Genomic DNA, 19,659 nt, shown 5'->3' with positions numbered 1-19,659 from the left:
GCACTGCTCTTGAGCACAATGGGAGAAATGCAATTGCGCCAGGAGATTTAATAAAATTGTGTTTAGCAATTCCAGTAGTTGATTTACGGAAATGCAGGGGAAATTTGGTGTCAGATGTGATAGGCAGAATATTTGAGCATGGTGCAGAACAAGATCTAATGGAATAGGGAGAGTAAGGTATGAAATCTTCCAGGCCAAGTAGAATACCATCAGATACTTAATTGGCACAGAACAGTGAAAGCATCAAATGGGCCAGGAAAAAGCAGAAACAATTCTAGAAGGCCGTCCCAACAAGCTGACTTGTAGTGCTAAACAAGATGAGACTGGTTTACACAGTGGTTTGTTGCAAGGTAGCCTAAAAGGAGAAGATACAAAACAATAGCTGGAAAGCCCCAGTAGTGAGACAAATGCAGTGTAAGAGTTATGATTAGAGTTGAGGAAAAGATTTAGATTAGCTGAATTACTGAGTTGCTTGAGCATTAATGCTAGCTTGATAGTAGAAGAGGAGAAATGGAACCGTTATTGATGGTGTCCATAAAAGTTGCCAAGACTGGTTAATTGAGCAGGGGAAGTTAAAATTAATGGATTAGATTTTGCTTAGCAAAAAGTTGAAAAGTTTGGAGAATTATCAAGTAGGAGAACAACAGATGCAGCAAGTGATTTAAAAAAATTTTTTTAGCCAAAGGTTGAAGTCAAGTGATTCAAGGGAGCTATGGAGAGTGAGCAGTAGAGATGTCAGACTGAAAATAAACACATTCACCTCATTCGGATCCGAGTTGAAATAGAAAGAATAGGAGGGAAATGGGAAGGCCAAGATTCAGAAAGTAATCATACTTGAATTTCAGTGGGGAAACAAAAGATAAGGATTGGATGACTGATGAGGGAAATGGACAAAATTGAGATTTGAGGAAATGCTGCAAATGTTGCAGAAGTTCAAATTAAAGTAAGAGAAAGCAGTGGATATGCTGAAAGTTATTGTAATTTCAATCCCTTATGTTTTAAAACAATTGTGATGGGATGCATTATGTTTTAGAGGTGAAAGATTTTATTCTGATCATAGCGGATGAATAATTAATTGGATTACTTTCAGTTTTAGTGACATGAGCATGTGATTGTCAAGTACTACAGTTAATCGATCACAAATGCAGTCATGCTCACTTGAAACTAATTATTTTTTCATTGCAATCTTAACACAATTGACTCCAGGAAATGCGTACCTGAACTAAGCACACAATTCCAATCTATCTATTAGGTCTTTAGACTTTTAAACCAGATTGTTCTCTTGTGCTCAAAATCTAAGACTATGCCCTGTAATTGAGCCTTTGCTCCACTGAATATACACACATCAATATGCCCAGGAGTTGGACAGAAAACCTTGTTATTTGTGTTTATTTTACTGGATATGAGTTGAGCCTTCTTGTAACCTTTTAGACAGTGGATAATGGAAGAATAAACATGATCAGATTATAAATTATTGATTAGCCTTAATAAAACTGAGCTGTAGGAAGAAACACTACAACAATCTGCACTACTTTTCAGAAGTTTTAACCTCACGTTTTTTCCTCAATTGCAAAAGTAACAAAAAAGTGACACTTTGTTAACTTTACTGATAGTACCAGTAGTGTCTGCTGGTAGCTTTTATAATGGGTATTTATTATGGCTCACTGAGCTCCATGAGACCACCTCCACACAAGCTGCAGTATAGCGATATGAGTAGAATTGATGAGTTGGAAACACATTGCCTCTGGTATCCTGTGAAGTTGACAGCTGAGATGCAGGAAATCCAAAGGCGTCATCCATAGTTGAATCAAATTTATCAAATTAATGCAGTAGTTTCCTGAACTCCTCCCAGATGGAAGACCATAACTTATTTGCACAGTATCTTGCCTCATTTTGATTTGATTTCAGGTCAAAGCAAGCTTTTGTTAATACATTTCTACTTGCTTTGAAATCAAAATATTTTGGCATAGGCATAATGCTTTTGAAGTAATAGTACCACGTTGAAGTATCGGCCTAGATAATGTATTCAGTTGGTAGCACCTTTTCTCTGAGTACAGTCATTTCACTAAATGCAAGTCATCTTTCGCAAACTAACCTTGATTATAAGATTGTGTCAGTGTCTCTGTTAGAAAAGTTCACCACTTCCAATTCTGTAGTGAATTGCCTGGAGCAGCGGGATCTTCATACTATTGTATTGTCTGTAATGGATAATAGTGTTTGCATACATAGGAACAGGAGTAGGCCGTTCAGCCCCTGTTCTGCCATTTAATGAGATTGTGGCTGTTCTGTATCCTAACTCCATCTACCCCGCCCTGGCTCCATATCCTTTAATACCCTTGGCTAGCAAAAATCTTTTGATCTCAGATTTAAAATTATTAATTGAACAAGCATCTACTGCTTTTTGTGGGAGATAGTTCCACACTTCTACCACCCTTTGCATGAATGACCTGGCTCTGATTTTAAGATTATGTCCCCTTGTCCTAGACTCCCCCACCAATGGAAAACGTTTCTCTCTCTCTATCCTATCAATTCCTTTCAAAATCCTAAAAACTCCAGTCAAATCACCCCTCTACCTTCTATGTTCTAGGTAATGCAAGCCCAGTTTATGTAATCTCTCCTCATAATCTAGCCCTTGGAGCCCTGGTAACATTCTGGTGAATCTGGGCTGCATTCCTTCCAAGGCCAATATATCCTTTCTAAGATGCATTGCCTAGAGCAATACACTACTCCAGATGTGGTCTAAGGGCTTTGTTTAGCTGTAGCAAAATTTTCTCTCCTTTATATTCTAGTTCTCCAGTTATAAGGGCTAACGTTCCATTAGCCTTTTTGGTGATTAGTTTTTGTACCTGTCTACTAAATTTTAGTGATCTGTGTACATGGACCCCTAAATCTCTTTGGACCTCCACTGTTCCTAGCTTTATATCATTTAGAAAAATATTCAGATTTATCCTTTTTCGGTCCACAGCGGATGATCTCACACTTACCTGCATTGAAATTCATCTGCAACAGTTTTGCCCACTTACTTAATCTATCAATGTCTCTTTGTAATTTTATGCTCCTGTCTATACTACTTATTATGCTACCAATCTTTGTGTCATCGGCAAACTTGAATATATGGCTCTCTAATGTGTTATTTAAGTCATTAATAAATATAGTGAATAGTTGTTGCCCTAGCACAGATCCTTGTGGGACACCACTAGTCACTTCCTTCCAATTCGAGTACATACCCATTATCCCTACTCTCTGTCTTCTACCGCCTAACCAATCTCCTAACCAGTTAATTATTTGCCTTCAATTCCATGAGCTTTAGTTTTAGCTAACAGTCTCTTATGTGGAACCTTATCAAATGCCTTCTGGAAGTCCATCTAAACCACATCCATAGATATTCCCCTGTCTACTACTTTAGTTACTTCCTCAAAAAATTCTGTTAGGTTCATTAGACATAATCTACTCCTTGTGACCCATGTTGGCTCTCTCTATTCAGCTCAAATTTCTATAAATTGATGTCTAAGATTGCAAGTGTATTTCTTTTGCTAATGTTTGAAATGTTTTATATTCCTATAAAGGGGAACGGAAACAAAGGCAGTGTGGGTTTGAGTTCTAGGAAAAAAATACAACTCTTATACACAAGGTGGAATCTATTGGGACTGTTTTGCTTGAAGACCCAGGCATTCTCATCTCATGCAGTGGCTTGATATTGATTGAACTGAATAAGCCTTGTTCATAGATGTTGTGCCCAGTCCACTTGTTGAGAACAGACTAATTCTTCACACAAAATAACTGTAGTCTATTGTCTTCTACCTGACCCACAAAGGACCATACGATTACTATTGTTGCTGTTGCTATTCTTCTCCGGAGTTAAGAATGGCCTTAGAATATAAGTCAATCAAATAAGTTTTTGAGGGGCCAGTAAATTTATCAATTAGCAGTTCCATACAGCTCAGGAATGTTTGATCACCGGTTTATGTTGAGTTAAATGATTTTAGATGTGGCTGTGGCTGTTGCAGGAGAATACAATTACCACCAGGGCAGTGGTAAGAGTGCTCCAATTGACCACAGTGTCATTGGATTAGGAAGGGAAAAATAGAGCAGGATTTCTGTTCTTGATTACTATTCAGAAACTACTGCCAGAAGTGCCCATGTGTAGATCTTGGATGAGGAGAGGATTTGGCTCAGCTTGATGCCCCTTATGAATGAACAGCTTGCAACACTCGCTGTCAAGGCTCACACACAAGTAATGGCCTCCAGGGGGGTAGCCTTTGGAAAGACAGAAACCCTAGCAAGGAGTCAGTGGCTTCAGGAGTGGAGGGGGACAAGCATATTGGCAAAAAAGAGGAGAGGAAGTGTTACAGGCACTGCAGCAGGTTCAGATTTTGGGATTGGTTGTGCCATGTATTATTAAAATCAGCAAGAATTTTTAAACAACATGGTCCCTCAATGTATTATCAAGTGCTCCAGGGAATTCTGTGCTCCTTGGATTGCATATCATTGAGATTCCAGCTGATACACGGGATCAAACAGGGGTCAGCTTCCACATGTATTCTGATGCCACCCAGATCTACCTCTCCACCACCCCTCTTGATCCCTCCACTGGCTCTGTTGTCAGACTGCTTGTCCGACATCAGTTCTTGAATGAGCCACAGTTTCTTAAAGCTAAACATCTGGAAGACCAACACCATCATCTTCGACCCTTGCCAAAAGCTCTTTTGCCTTGCCACAGTTTCCATCCCCCTCTCCAGCCGCTGTCTCAGGCTGAACCAGACTTTTCACAACCTCGGTGTCCTTTCTTACCCCACGTCTCCTCCTTCACAAAGATTGCCTACTTCCACCTCTGTAGCCTCTACCCCTACCTCAGCCCATATATTCCAATGATGTACTGGCTGGCCTCTCATCCTCCACCCTCTGTAAACTTCAGCTCATCCAAAACCCTATGCTCGTATTCTATCCCGCACCAAGTCCCGCTCATCCCGTACCCCTATTTGGCCTACATTGGCTCCTGGTTCCCCAACTTTAAAATACTCATCCTTGTGTTTACATTTTGTAATGACTTCACCCCCTCCCCGTCTCTGTATCATCCTCCAGTCCTACAATTTTCCCCCCGACCCCCACCCCCACCCCCACCCTGAAATCTCCATTCCTCTGACTCTGGCCTCTTGTGCATCTCCCCACCCCTCTTTCTCCTCCCCCCCCTCCCCCCACCCAGTTCTGTTTGCCCCACCAGGCACCTAGACCTCACGTCCTGGAACTCCCTTTCAAAAGCCCTCCACCTCCCTCTCCTCTCTAAGACCCTCCTTTAAAACCCATCTCCTTGATCATGCTTTTGGTCACCCCCTCCTAATATCTTCTTCGGCTCTACATCATTTTTCCGATTGTGCCCCTGTGAAGCACCTTGGGAAGCACCATAGGAATATTGTTATGGTGGAAAATGCTCAATGACTCTGTCCAATCAAGAAATTAGTGCCATGTGCAGTCGGGGGTCTTTCCCACCACCGCCACCCTCCCCCCGCCTCTTCCAAACTTTGCTTTATGTAAGGATTTGAACCCTGCCCGTAATTCTTTAGAGGAAACAATGTTGGGATTCCAAGCAACTGCAAAGGTACTGAAAAGTAATACAGTAAATGGTAGTGCCAGGTTAGAAAATGAAACAGGGAGGCAGCTTTTTATGTCAAGGTTGAACTTCTTTCAAGCAATGAGGAGGACTGGAGGTCCATATCTGCGGTAGATGATCCAACATTGCCTCAAATTATTTATCTGTGTTCCAGATATCAAAGTACAGGCAGCCAACCTACAAGAAATCTCCATTTGTCAATGAAATTAAGCAATTAATAACCTGTGAATGGTTGCTGTAATTTAGAGAAATAGTCATCTTTTGCATTTGTTTCTGTATACTTCAGAGGTTGGATTATATTTTTGAGGAAGCCTGTTTACTTGGAAGCCAACCATGAACACACTGGCTCATGCTGGAGTTTGCTTCCACGGCTACCACTACCTCCCACCAACGGTCATTTTTAATGTACAACCCTGGACAATGAGTATCAGCGGGCTATACAATCTGGTGGGCACGACAATCAAATCTCATCCTCATGTAGCTTTCAAGCAGGGGATCATTGGTGAGTGATCTGGAGTGGTAATCCTGGTTGATATTCCTAATCCAGTGGTGTTGAGGCCACTTGTAGCTCCCCTGCTGCTGCCCTGGCTGAGATGACCTCACTCTTTACAGACTGGGGTTGATTCTGGGTACTTTTCTGCATGAATTGGCACACTGTGCGAAAACATTTACCCACTTAAAAAATGAAGGTAGAGTTCATCCACCTGGCAAGCTGTTTGTTTTAAATTTTTTATGACTGGGAAAACGATATTTTACTTTCTCCTTGCAACAAATACTCGAGGATAAGGCCAAAATAGGGCCTTTTATTGAAGACTTCTTTTAAACTAAAGTAAAGGGGAAAAAAATTGGAATAAAACCTCTTGAAAGAAAGTCTGCAGGGAGTACTTGTGTTCAAAGTACTCCATCCTCAGGTTGTTTTTAAGACAAGTATAGCCATGAATATATGTTACCTGATAGAAAATATTAACTTTTAGTGTTGTGGGGACCCACCCATTCAGATCTCTGTTTCCTCAGCAACACAAATTAAGTCAGATACAGGGAGGAGCCACATAGTGACTCTTTTGGGATCAGCACTTTGAACCGCCCTAGGAGACCATCCAGAGCCGCATGATCGACCGATCGCCAGTGTGAAGCTCTGTAGATTTAGGCATGTCCGAATTGCTGTCCAGGCTGATCTGAAGCACTAGCACCTACTGAAATGAGTGGAGCAATTCTAGGACACGTGACCCCTCTCTATAACTGACGTCATTGGATTGATTGGGAAAAGGAGGTAACTTTAAATGGTGTGATTGTGCTGGGCCAGAAAAATGATAGAAATCTTCAATCAGGTAATAGATATTTATGGCTATATCTTTTTTAAATACAAAAGAGAGGATTACTTGGAAGAAAATAGTACTCCCACTTCCTAGTGTTTACTTCTCTTTTAAGCACCAATGTATCCAAGAACTCCGACAGTTCTCCTGGATGTCTATTATCTGTTAATGATCTGTTATTAACGCCAGTCTGACATAGAGAAACAATGTAAGTCATTATAGTCTTTCAGTGGTTATGAACAACTATATTGCACAAGCTTGGTTTTAATACTTGTCATCAATCAATTGTATTAATAATATATGTTGCATCCATTAGATTTCACTTACAGATCCCTATGAGCCAATGTATTATGGGACTTGTGCACATCAAACTGCTCATGGCTGATGCAGTGCGCTGAAGTACAAGCTTGTTGTACCACAGAGTGACAGGCGACAAGCTCAGTTACTGAATTGCTGATCACAGGCTTTGTGTGGAAACTTGTATCTGCCATAAAGAAATGGGGGGAAGAAATATAGGTGAATGTTCATTTGGTCACTCTTCAACATTTTCTTTTAAGTGAGCAAACGTGACATTAGCGGTGATTTGGAAACAGGCTGTAAACTTTACCTTCTGGAATGCAGGCAGTTTGTATTCTGGGAAAGGGACCAAGCAGGAGGAAAGCATTTGAAAAAGAATGTATACATCCTCAAAAAAACAAAAAAAAGTTCATCTAGTATTATTTAGAAAGTTGCAGTAACCAAATATTTGAATTTTTTCTGATCTCTATTTTATGAAAATGTTTTAATTTCAGATTGTTTGAAATGGCAAAGTGAAAGAGGAATTTTAGCCAAGATGAACAAAGTTAAAGTGTCAACAGAGAAAGGGTGAGTAGATTAAAGACAAAGAAGACTGATAATTTTATTGGCATGAAAAGTTTGTTTAATTTGTGCATTTTGCTTCATGTTATTATTGTGGTTCTATACTTAAAACTACAAATGTAAGGATTGATTACACGCATCTGTTGTAGTCACAGAGTTCCTCCTAGGAACGTTACAGTCATAGGAACAGGAGTAGGCCATTCAGCCCCTCGAGCCTGTTCCACCATTCAATCAGATCACGGCTGATTTATACCTCAGCTCCATTTACCCACCTTTGGTCCACATCCCCTGATACCCTTACTCAACAAAATCTATCGATCTCAGTCTTGAAAGTTTCAAGTGTTCACCATCCACAGCGCTTTGTGGGAGCGAGTTCCAGAGTTTCACATCTATTTTTGTGAAAAAGTGCTTTGTTGAATTGGCAAATGGAGTTCAATGTGGAGAAATGTGAGGTCATCCACTTTGAATCTGAGAACGGCAAATCGGAATATTTTCTTAATAGTGAAAGACAGAAGCTGTGGAGGAGTGATTGAGATGTCCATGTACAAAATCACTAAAAGCTAGTGCACATGTACAAAAAGTGATCAAAAAAGCTAATGGAATGTTGGCCTTTATCTCAAGGGGGGTTACAATTCAGAAATGAGGAAGTGATGCTGCGGTTGTACAGAGCCTTGGTCTGACCCCATCTGGAGTACTGTGTTCAGTTTTGGGCACAGAACCTCAGGAAAGATATATTGGCCTTGGAAGGGTATAGTGCAGATTCATCAGAGTGATATCAAGGCGTAAAGGTTAAATTGAGGACAGATTGCATAAACTTGGCATGTTTTCCCTTTAGTTTAGAAGTTTGAGGGATGATCTATTCGAGGCCTTTAAAATGATAAAGGGATTCAATAGGGTAGATATAGAGAAACTATTTTCTCTGATGGGGGAATCCAGAACAAGAGGTCATAGTCTTAAAATTAGAGCTGGACCATTTAGGAGTGCCATAATTTTGCCCACTCACTTATTCTGTTTATGTCCCTTTGAAACTTCCTGCTTCCAACCACACAATGTACTTTGCTTCCTGACTTGGTGTTATCTGCAAACTTGGATATACAACTCTCTACTCCTTCATCCAAGTCATTGATATATATGGTGAAAAGCTAAGGCCCCAGTACAGATCCCTGGGGAACACCACTTGTCATATCCTGCCAATCAGAGAACATTCCCTTTATCCCTACTCTCTGTTTCTATCTCCCAACTCATTAGTGACCCTTGTCATGAGGTTGCCTCCAATTCCATGCACTCACATTTTTACTAATAGTCTCTTGTGCAGACCCTTATCAAATGCCTTCTGGAAGTCCATATAGACATCAACCATAGACACTTCGCTGTCCACCATAATAATGGCCACCTCAAAAAAAAAATTAAACTACATTAGCCAGACATGGCCTACCCTTCACCATCTGCAATGAAAGTGAAAACCCAAGTTGGCAGGGTGGAAAATGGCAATTGAGATTTAATGTATTGTCTAAAATGTAATCCTCTAATACCCTTATGCAGCTTTGAGAGCTGTTTTATGTTGAGTATACTTGGGAATTCTGATGTTTATGAAGCTTGAATAAAAGGTATGCGTTTTTAATTCCTTTCGGTGTTTTGTGGTACTTTTTTCAGTTGCAAACAGTAAGTAATTAGATCTCTTAATGCCGAGAGACTAGAAACTATGACGGAACAAAGGATGTGGTGGCTAGGGACACAAATCACTAGAAGCTAGTGCATGGGTGCAAAAAGGCTAATGGAATGTTGGCCTTTATCTCAAGTGAATTGGAATACGAAGGGGAGGAAGTTATGCTTCACGTTAAACAGAGCCTCAGTTAGACCCCATCTGGAGCATTGCGTTCAGTTCTAAGCACCGCACCACAGAAAGGCCTTGGAGGGGGTACGGCGCCGATTTACCAAAATGATACCGGGGCATAGAGGGTTAAATTATGAGGAAAGGTTGGATAACTTGGGTTGTATTCCCTTGAGTTTAGAAGGTTGAGGGGTGATCTAATTGAGGTGTTTAAAATGATAAAAGGATTCACTAGAGTAGATTCAGGAATCCAGAACAAGGGAGCACAATCTTAAAATTAGAACTAGGCCTTTCAGGAGTGAAATTAGGAAGCACTTTTTCACACAAGGGTAGTAGAAATGTCGAATTCTGAAAAAGGCTGTGGTCAATTGAAATTTTCAAGACTCAGATGGACAGATTTTTATTAGATAAGGGTATCTATGGATATGGATCAAAGGAAGGTAAATGGAGTTGGTGTTCAGATCAGTCATGATCTAATTGAATGGCGGAGCAAGCCCAAGGGCCTGAATGGCCTACTCCTATTCCTACATATCTCTGCATTTGTGACAGTTAGTAGAATAATCGTGAAACATTTTCAATTTGAATAATATAACTAGAGTAAAGGAAATAATTTTGAGTTGAGTTAACATTTAGTTTGTACAGAAATAAATGATAGATGCAAGGAAGCTCATATCAAGGCTGAAAAAAGTTTAAATGTTTTGGTAAAGTGTTTAATATTCTGTGCATAGTTTAATCTGAAAAATGACAGTTTATTATTTAAATCAAATATAAACTGAATAGTCCTGCTTTATGAGTGCATAATTTATCTGAATTGTCAATAATGGCTAATAGAGTTTTTAAAAGAATGCTCTGGGTTCCAAAGAAGTTTCTACTAATTACTTATTGCAACTCTAAGCAGATTTGTAGGCCTTTAAACCATAATATTTTTTCAGTTCCCTTTTGCTCCTTGTGCAATGCACTTTTTTTCTCTGAGTGGCAAGCAACATGCTCCCAGGCCTTCAATTCAGCAGCTGTGAGTTATATGAGTTACCGACCAAGTGTCTTTTTTTCCCACTTCCTTCTTGAATCTAGCCTCTATTTAACCTTTTGGCTCAGGCTGGATATTCAATCATAGAAGTTTACAGCACTGACTCAGGGCATTTAACCCATCATGCCTGTGCCAGCTCTTTTCTAGAACAATCCAAAACAAATCTGCTTCTCCCCATGGATCTATATCTTCCTCTACTTCAAATATTTATCCAATTTTCCTTTAAAAGATGCAATGGTCTCTGCTTCAGCCACTCCCTCTAGCAAAACATTCCAACAACCGTCTGCGTAATGACATTTCTAACTTCTCTCTTCATTCTCTTCGTTATAATCTAAAGTGATGGCCCTTTGCCACTGGCTCCCCAACTAGAAGAATTAGTCTTTCCCTGTTTACTCTATCAAAACTCTTCATAATTTTAAAAATCTCTATTAAATCTTAGACTTCTCTGTTCCAGTGGAAATAAAAAAAAGAGAATGGCCCAGAGTTTCCACTACATTGTGTTGGCTTTTTCAGTGCAATCCGGCTGAAACAGCGCAAAACATCGTGGAATTTCAAATTAACGCCGGGCGTAATTTGAGTTTCTGCAATGTTTTGCGCTGGCTTAAAAAAAACACTGAAACTAGCCCTGCGCACAAAACTGGCCACACACCCCTGCTTGAAACAACGAGGATGGTGAATTTCCGCCGATTGCGCCAGCCTGCAGCCGTTTGAAGAGGGTTTTAAAATTTAGCTAGTTTTCTTAGGCGCAAAGGCACTAGTAGGCATGGTTTAAACATTTTTAAATATCAAAATATAGAAATCTACTAAGAAACTGACTAGTGCACATCAATGAAAGTAGGAAATGCTTCAGTATAATTTTTTTGAGACATTTTCAGTGAGTTTAAATCAGGTTACTCGCAGGCAGAGGACTGGACACATTTATTAAAAATGCTTATTTTTAGTGATAGACTCATTTTCAGCTGCATTAATAAAACTCCATCAGGTTACCACGCATAAATACATCAAGGAATTTTTTTGATTGCAAAAAAAGTAAAGAAATGATTCTGCTTTGTTAAGCTGCCGAATTGCGCTGATTGATTCGTGGCAGATTTTCATTTGTGATTATGTTAATGCATTGAATGCAGGAGTTGGGATGTCTTGTTGAAGTTGTACAGGGCATTGGTGAGGCCACACTTGGAGTACTGTGTACAGTTCTGGTCACCCTATTACAGAAAGGATATTATTAAACTAGAAAGAGTGCAGAAAAGATTTACTAGGATGCTACCGGGACTTGATGGTTTGACTTACAGGGAGAGGTTAGACAGACTGGGACTTTTTTCCCTGGAGAGCAGGAGGTTAAGGGGTGATCTTATCGAAGTCTATAAAATAATGAGGGGCATAGATAAGGTCGATAGTCAAAATCTTTTCCCAAAGGTAGGGGAGTCTATAACGAGGGGGCATAGATTTAAGGTGAGAGGGGAGAGATACAAAAGGGTCCAGAGGGGCAATTTTTTCACTCAAAGGGTGGTGAGTGTCTGGAACGAGCTGCCAGAGGCAGTAGTAGAGGCGGGTACAATTTTGTCTTTTAAAAAGCATTTGGACAGTTACATGGGTAAGATGGGTATGGAGGGATATGGGCCAAGTGCAGGCAATTGGGACTAGCTTAGTGGTATAAACTGGGCGACATGGACATGTTGGGCCGAAGTGCCTGTTTCCATGTTGTAACTTCTATGATTCTATGATTCTATGATTTTAGCGGAAACTGAGCATAAGATGCGCCAGCGCCCAAAGCAGAAACTCCAGGCCAAAGATTTGTATTTATATGGCAACTCATGACCTCAGGACATCCCAAAGTGCTTTACAAACAATGAAGTACTTTTGAAGTTTGTAATGTAGGAACTGCAGTAGCCAATTTGTACACAGCAAGGTCCCACAAACAGTAATGAAATAAATGACTAGGTCATCTGTTTTAGGTGTTGGTTGAGGCATAAATATTGGCCATAACACTGGGAGAACTCCCTCGCTGTACTTGGAATAACAGTGCCATGGGACCTTAAATGTTCACCTGAGAGGGCAGTTGGAGCATCAGTTTAACATCTCAACCAGACAATAGCTCCAACATTGCAGCACTCTCTCAGTACTGCACTGAAGTGCCAGCCTAGATTATCTGCTCAAGTCTCTGGAGTGGGACTTGAACCCATGACCATCTGACTCAGACAAGAGTGCTGCTATTGAGCCAAGGCTGACACCAGTATCTTAAATCTCTCTTCATAAATATAGTTTCTTATCCTTCGCATTATCCCAGTAAATCTATGCTGTATATTCTCTTTCTCTTTAATGACTTTTCTATATTGGGGCACTCAAGACTGCACACAGTACTCTAACTGCAGACCAACTAATGTCCTATACAAATTCTTTACTCTCGTATTCTACCTCTCTATTTATGAAAACCAAAATGCCGCTGGTCTTTCTTATGGCTTTACCTATCTGACACTTGTACTTTCAGGAAATTATGTATTTGAACCCTTTGGTCTTTCCATTCATCTACATCTTTCCATTAAGTGTTTATCCCCATTTCGAATCTTTCCTCCCGAAATGTATTTCCTCACACTCAGAAAGGAAGAGCAAACTTGCATTTATAAAGCGACTTTCACGTCCTCCGGACATCCCAAAGTGCTTCACAGCCAATGAAGTACTTTTCAAGTGAGTCACCGTTGTTTTGTAGGGAAACACAACAGCAATGAGGTAAATGACCAGATGACCTGTTTTTGGTGGTGTTTGTTGAGGGACAGTGCTGGTCAGGACATGAAATCTCCTCTTCTTTTTGAAAAGTGCCATGGAATCTTTTATGTCCACCTGAGAAAGCAGATGGTTTAATGTCTCATCCGACAGTTCAACCCTCCCTCAGTATTGCACTGAACTGTCAACCGGTTATTTGCTCAAGTCCCTTGGAGCGGGGCTTGAGCCAACGATCATCTAGCTCTGACATGAGCATGATACCACTGAGCCAAGACTGACAATTATCGGAACATAGGATGATAGGAACAGGAGTAGGCTATTCAGCCTCTCAAACCTGCTCCACTATTCAATTAGATCATAACGCTCTCAATCTTGAAAATTTCAATAGACACAGCTTCCACAGCCATTTGAGGAAGTGAATTCCAGATTTCCGTTACCCTTTGTGTGAAAAAGTACTTCCCGATTTCACTCCTAATTTTATGATTATGCCACCTTGTTCTGGATTCTCCCACCAGAGGAAATATTTTTTTTGTATCTACCCTATTAAATCCCTTTATCATTTTAGAAACCACATGTAGATCACCCCTCAAGCACCTAAATTCAAGGGAATACAAACCAAGTTTATGCAACCTGTGCTCATAATTTAGCCAATCAAGCCCAAGTGTCATGCTGGTGAATCCAAGGCCAATATATCTTTTCTGAGGTTCGGTGCCCAAAATTGAATGAAGTACTCCAGATGGGGTCCAACCTAGGCTTTGTACAAGTGAAGCATCACTTCCTCACTTTTGTATTCCAACCCCTTTGAGATAAACATCTATATTAAATTGCATCTGACATATGTCTGCCCATTCAGCTAACCTGTCCTCACCTTCCTAGGGTCTTTTAGAGTCTTCCTTATTATTTGACAAACCTCATGCTTTTGTGTCATCTGCAAATTTTGAGATTGCATTCCTACGCCCAAGCCCAAATCAACTGTACATACAGTGAACAAATGGACCTAACACTGACCCCTACAATACACCACTTCCAACTCTTCTAGAATTTAAGCAACATTCATTTACCTTCACTCTTTGTTTCACATCCTTCAACCAATGTTCTACCCATGCTGCTACATTTCCTCATGTTGGAAAAATTTAAGAATCAGATACAAGTGTCTTGTGAGACATCTTATCAAATGCCTTCTGAAAGTCCTTATACACAAAAACTACTGCCTTCCCATTACTTATCCAAACAGTCACTTCAAAAAACACACTCTCAAATTTGCCAAACCTGATTTGCCTTCATCAAATTCATGCTGACTGTACTTAATCAGTGCGTGCATTTCTAAGTGCGCACTAATTTTATTTTGAATTATGCATCCTAAAAGTTTGCCCACAACTTATGTCGGACGAACTAGTCTATAGTTACCTGGTTTATCAGAATATCAAAGTAGGTACAACACAGGAGGAAGCCATTCGGCCCATCATGCCTGTGCCAGCTCTTTGAAAGAGCTATCCAATTAGTCCCGTTCCCCTGCTCTTTCCCCATAGCCCTGTAAATTTTTTCCTTTCAAGTATTTATCCAACTCCCTTTTGAAATTTACTATTGAATCTGCTTCCACCACTAGCCTGGATGAGTGCAGCTCCAACAACACTCAAGAAGCTCAACACCATCCAGGACAAAGCAGCCCGCTTGATTGGCGCCCCATCCACCACCCTAAACAGGATGCACTGCAGCAACTCACCAAGGCTTCTTCAACAGCACCTCCCAAACCACGACCTCTACCACCTAGAAGGACAAGGGCGGCAGGCACATGGGAACAACAACATTTGCATGTTCCCCCTCCAAGTCACACACCATCCCGACTTGGAAATATATCGCCGTTCCTTCATTGTCGCTGGGTCAAAATCCTGGAACTCCCTTCCTAACAGCACTGTGGGAGAACCTTCACCACACAGACTGCAGCGGTTCAAGAAGGCGGCTTACCACCACCTTCTCAAGGGCAATTAGGGATGGGCAATAAATACTGGCCTTGCCAGTGACGCCCACATCCCATGAACTAATGAAAAAAAACCCTATCAGGCAGTGCTTTCCAGATCTTTACAATTTGCTGCATAAAAAAATGTTTCCTCATGTCGCCTTTGGCTCTTTTGCTGATCATCTTAAATCTTTGTCCTCTGGTTATCGACCCTTCTGCCACTGGAAACAGTTTCTCCTTATTTACTCTATCAAAACCCTTCCATAATTTTGAACACTTCTATCAAATCTCCTCTTAACCTTCTCTGTTCTAAGGAGAACAACCCCAGCTCCTCCAGTCTCTCCACATAACTGAACTCCCTCATCCCTGGGACCATTCTAGTAAATCTTTTCTGCACCCTCACTAAGGCCTTGAAATCCTTCCTAAAGTGTGGTGCCCAGAATTAAACATAATACTCCAGCTGAGGCCTAACCAGCGTTTTATAAAGGTTTAGCATATATATGCCTCTATTAATAAAGCCCAGGATCCCAAATGCATTTTTTAATAGCCTTCTCAACTTGTCCATGCACAAAGATTTGTGTACATACACCCCCAGGTCTCTCTGTTCCAGCATCCCCATTTAAAATTGTACTATTTAGTTTATATTGTCTCTTCTCATTCTTCCTCCCAAAATGCATCACTTCACTTTTTGTGTTAAATTTCATCTGCCATGTGTCTGCCCATTTCACCAGTTTGTCAGTGTCCTCCTGAAGTCTGTTACTAACCTCCACATTCTTTACTATATTTCTGAGTTTCGTATCATCTGCAAACTTTGGAATTATACCCTCTACATCTAAGTCCAGGTCATTAATATATATCAAAAATAGCAATGGTCCTAATACTGACCACTGGGGAACACTACTGTATACTTCCCTTTAGTCTGAAAAACAACCGTTCACCACTACACTCTGCTTTCTGTCCCCTAGCCAATTTTGTATCCCCGCTGCCACTGCCCCTTCAATCCCATGTGTTTTAATTTTGCTAACAAGTCTATTATGTGGTACTTTATCAAATGCCTTTTGAAAGTCCATATAAACAACATCAACTGCACTAAGAGAGAGTCCAACCACCTCCCCTTGACATTCAACGGCATTACCATCACTGAATCCCCCACCATCAACATCCTAGGGGTCACTGTTGACCAGAAACTTAACTGGACCAGCCATATAAATACTGTGGCTACAAGAGCAGGTCAGAGGCTGGGTATTCTGCAGCGAGTGACTCACCTCCTGACTCCCCAAAGCCTTTCCACCATCTACAAGGCACAAGTCAGGAGTGTGATGGAATACTCTCCACTTGCCTGGATGAGTGTAGCTCCAACAACACTCAAGAAGCTTGACACCATCCAGGACAAAGCAGCCCGCTTGATTGGCACCCCATCCACCACCCTAAACATTCACTCCCTTCACCACCGACGCACTGTGGTTGCGGTGTGTACCATCCACAGGATGCACTGCAGCAACTCGCCAAGGCTTCTTCGACAGTTCCTCCCAAACCCGCGACCTCTACCACCTAGAAGGACAAGAGCAGCAGGTACATGGGAACACCACCACCTGCACGTTCCCCTCCAAATCACACACCATCCCGACTTGGAAATATATCGCTCGGACTGCTTCATTATTTGAGGGGTTGCGAATGGAACTGAACACTGTGCAATGATCAGCGAACATCCCCATTTCTGACCTTATGATGGAGGGAAGGTCATTGATGAAGCAGCTGAAGATGGTTGGGCCGAGGACACTGCCCTGAGGAACTCCTGCAGCAATGCCCTGGGGCTGAGATGATTGGCCTCCAACAACCACTACCATCTTCCTTTGTGCTAGGTATGACTCCAGCCACTGGAGAGTTTTCGCCCTGATTCCCATTGACTTCAATTTTACTAGGGATCCTTGGTGCCACACTCTGTCAAATGCTGCCTTAGGGCAGTCACTCTCACCTCACCTCTAGAATTCAGCTCTTTTGTCCATTTTTGGACCAAGGCTGTAATGAGGTCTGGAGCCGAGTGGTCCTGGCAGAACCCAAACTGAGCATCGGTGAGCAGGTTATTGGTGAGTAAGTGCCGCTTGATAGCACTGTCGACGACACCTTCCGTCACTTTGCTGATGATTGAGAGTAGACTGATGGGCCGGTAATTGACTGGATTGGATTTGTCCTGCTTTTTGTGGACAGGACATACCTGGGCAATTTTCCACATTGTCGGGTAGATGCCAGTGTTGTAGCTGTACTGGAACAGCTTGGCTCGAGGCATAGCTAGTTCTGGAGCACAAGTCTTCAGCACTACAGCCAGGATGTTGTCGGGGCCCATAGCCTTTGCTGTATCCAGTGCACTCAGCTGTTTCTTGATATCACGTGGAGTGAATCGAATTGGCTGAAGACTGGCTTCTGTGATGGTAGGGATATTGGGAGGAGGCCGAGATGGTTCATCCACTCGGCACTTCTGGCTGAAGATGGTTGCAAACGCTTCAGCCTTGTCTTTTGCGCTCACGTGCTGGACTCCGCCATTATTGAGGATGGGGATGTTTGCAGAGCCTCCTCCTCCCGTTAGTTGTTTAATTGTCCACCACCATTCACGACTGGATGTGGCAGGACTGCAGAGCTTTGATCTGATCCGTTGGTTGTGGAATCGCTTAGCTCTGTCTATAGCATGTTGCTTCCGCTGTTTAGCATGCATGTAGTCCTGAATTGTAGCTTCACCAGGTTGGCACCTCATTTTTAGGTACGCCTGGTGCTGCTCCTGGCATGCTCTTCTACACTTCTCATTGAACCAGGGTTGACCCCCCTGGCTTGTTGGTAATGGTAGAGTGAGGAATATGCCGGGCCATGAGGTTACAGATTGTGCTGGAATACAATTCTGCTGCTGCTGATGGCCCACAGTGCCTCATGGATGCCCAGTTTTGTGCTGCTAGATCTGTTCTGAATTTATCCCATTTAGCACGGTGGTAGTGCCACACAACACATTGGATGGTGTCCTCAGTGCGAAGACGGGACTTCATCTCCACGAGGACTGTGCGGTGGTCACTCCCACCAATACTGTCATGGACAGATGCATTTGCGACAGGTAGATTGGTGAGGACAAGGTCAAGTAAGTTTTTCCCTCGTGTTGGTTCTCTCACCACCTGCCGCAGGCCCAGTCTGGCAGCTATGTCCTTCAGGACTCGGCCAGCTCGGTCATTAGTGGTGCTACCGAGCCACTCTTGGTGATGGACATTGAAGTCCCCCACCCAAAGTACATTTTGTGCCCTTTCTACCCTCAGTGCTTCCTTCAAGTGGTGCTCAACATGGAGGAGGACTGATTCATCAGCTGAGGGAGGACGGTTGGTGGTAATCAGCAGGAGGTTTCCTTGCCCATGTTTGACCTGATGCCATGAGATTTCATGGGGTCCAGAGTCAATGTTGAGGACTCCCAGGGCCACTCCCTCCTAACTGTTTTTCACTGTACTGCCACCTCTGGTGGGTCTGTCCTGCCGGTGGGACAGGACATACCCAGGGATGGTGATGGAAGAGTCTGGGACATTGGCTGAAAGGTATGATTCTGTTAGTATGGCTATGCAGGTGCAGCTCGCAGTTAGGCCTTCATTGTAAGAGTACAGGAGTAAGGATGTCTTACTGCAGTTATACAGGGCCTTGGTGAGACCATACCTGGAGTATTGTGTGCAGTTTTGATCTCCTTACCTAAAAAAGGATATACTTGCCATAGAGGGAGCGCAGCGAAGGTTCACCAGACTGATTCCTGGGATGGCAAGACTGTCATATGAGGAGAAATTGGGTCGACTAGGCCTGTCTTCACTAGAATTTAGAAGAATGAGAGGGGACCTCATTGAAACATATAAAATTCTGACAGGGCTAGACAGACTGGATGCAGGGAGGATGTTTTCCCTGACTGGGGGGTCTAGAATGAGGGGTCACAGTCTCAGGATACAGGGTAGGACATTTAGGACTGAGTTGAGGAGAAATTTCTTCACTCAGAGGGTGGTGAACCTGTGGAATTCTCTATCACAGAAGGCTGTGGAGGCCAAGTCACTGAATATATTTAAGAAGGAGATAGATAGATTTCTAGACACAAAAGGCATCAAGGGGTACGGGGCGAGAGTGGGAATATGATATTGAGATAGAGATTCAGCCATGATCATATTGAATGGTGGAGCAGGCTCGAAGGGCCAAATGGCCTACCCGTGCTCCTACTTTCTGTGTTTCTATATCCTCCTCTAGTACACCTACATTCTCACTTGCACCACCATTTGTAAAAACCAATGCAAAGCATTTAATATCTCTGCCATAGATTCAGCCTCCATAATTAGGCTCCCTCTT

General features: G+C 42.1%; 1 protein-coding gene across 9 annotated transcripts in view; it reads left to right on the top strand.

Moving 5' to 3' along the window:
- The window catches only part of agtpbp1 (ATP/GTP binding carboxypeptidase 1), a 399,257-nt gene that overhangs the window by 16,195 nt on the left and 363,403 nt on the right, over positions 1 to 19,659 (top strand). For all 9 annotated transcript variants that reach the window (XM_067983168.1, XM_067983161.1, XM_067983160.1 and 6 more), the window contains exon 2: positions 7,713 to 7,785. In XM_067983168.1, the coding sequence (XP_067839269.1) occupies positions 7,754 to 7,785 (32 nt within the window). In that variant the 5' untranslated portion in view covers positions 7,713 to 7,753. The remainder of the gene's footprint in view (positions 1 to 7,712; positions 7,786 to 19,659) is intronic.

This window comes from Heptranchias perlo, chromosome 4, assembly GCF_035084215.1.
Source record: "Heptranchias perlo isolate sHepPer1 chromosome 4, sHepPer1.hap1, whole genome shotgun sequence".
NCBI lineage: Eukaryota > Metazoa > Chordata > Chondrichthyes > Hexanchiformes > Hexanchidae > Heptranchias > Heptranchias perlo.
This window is presented reverse-complemented; position numbering and strand designations above follow the sequence as displayed.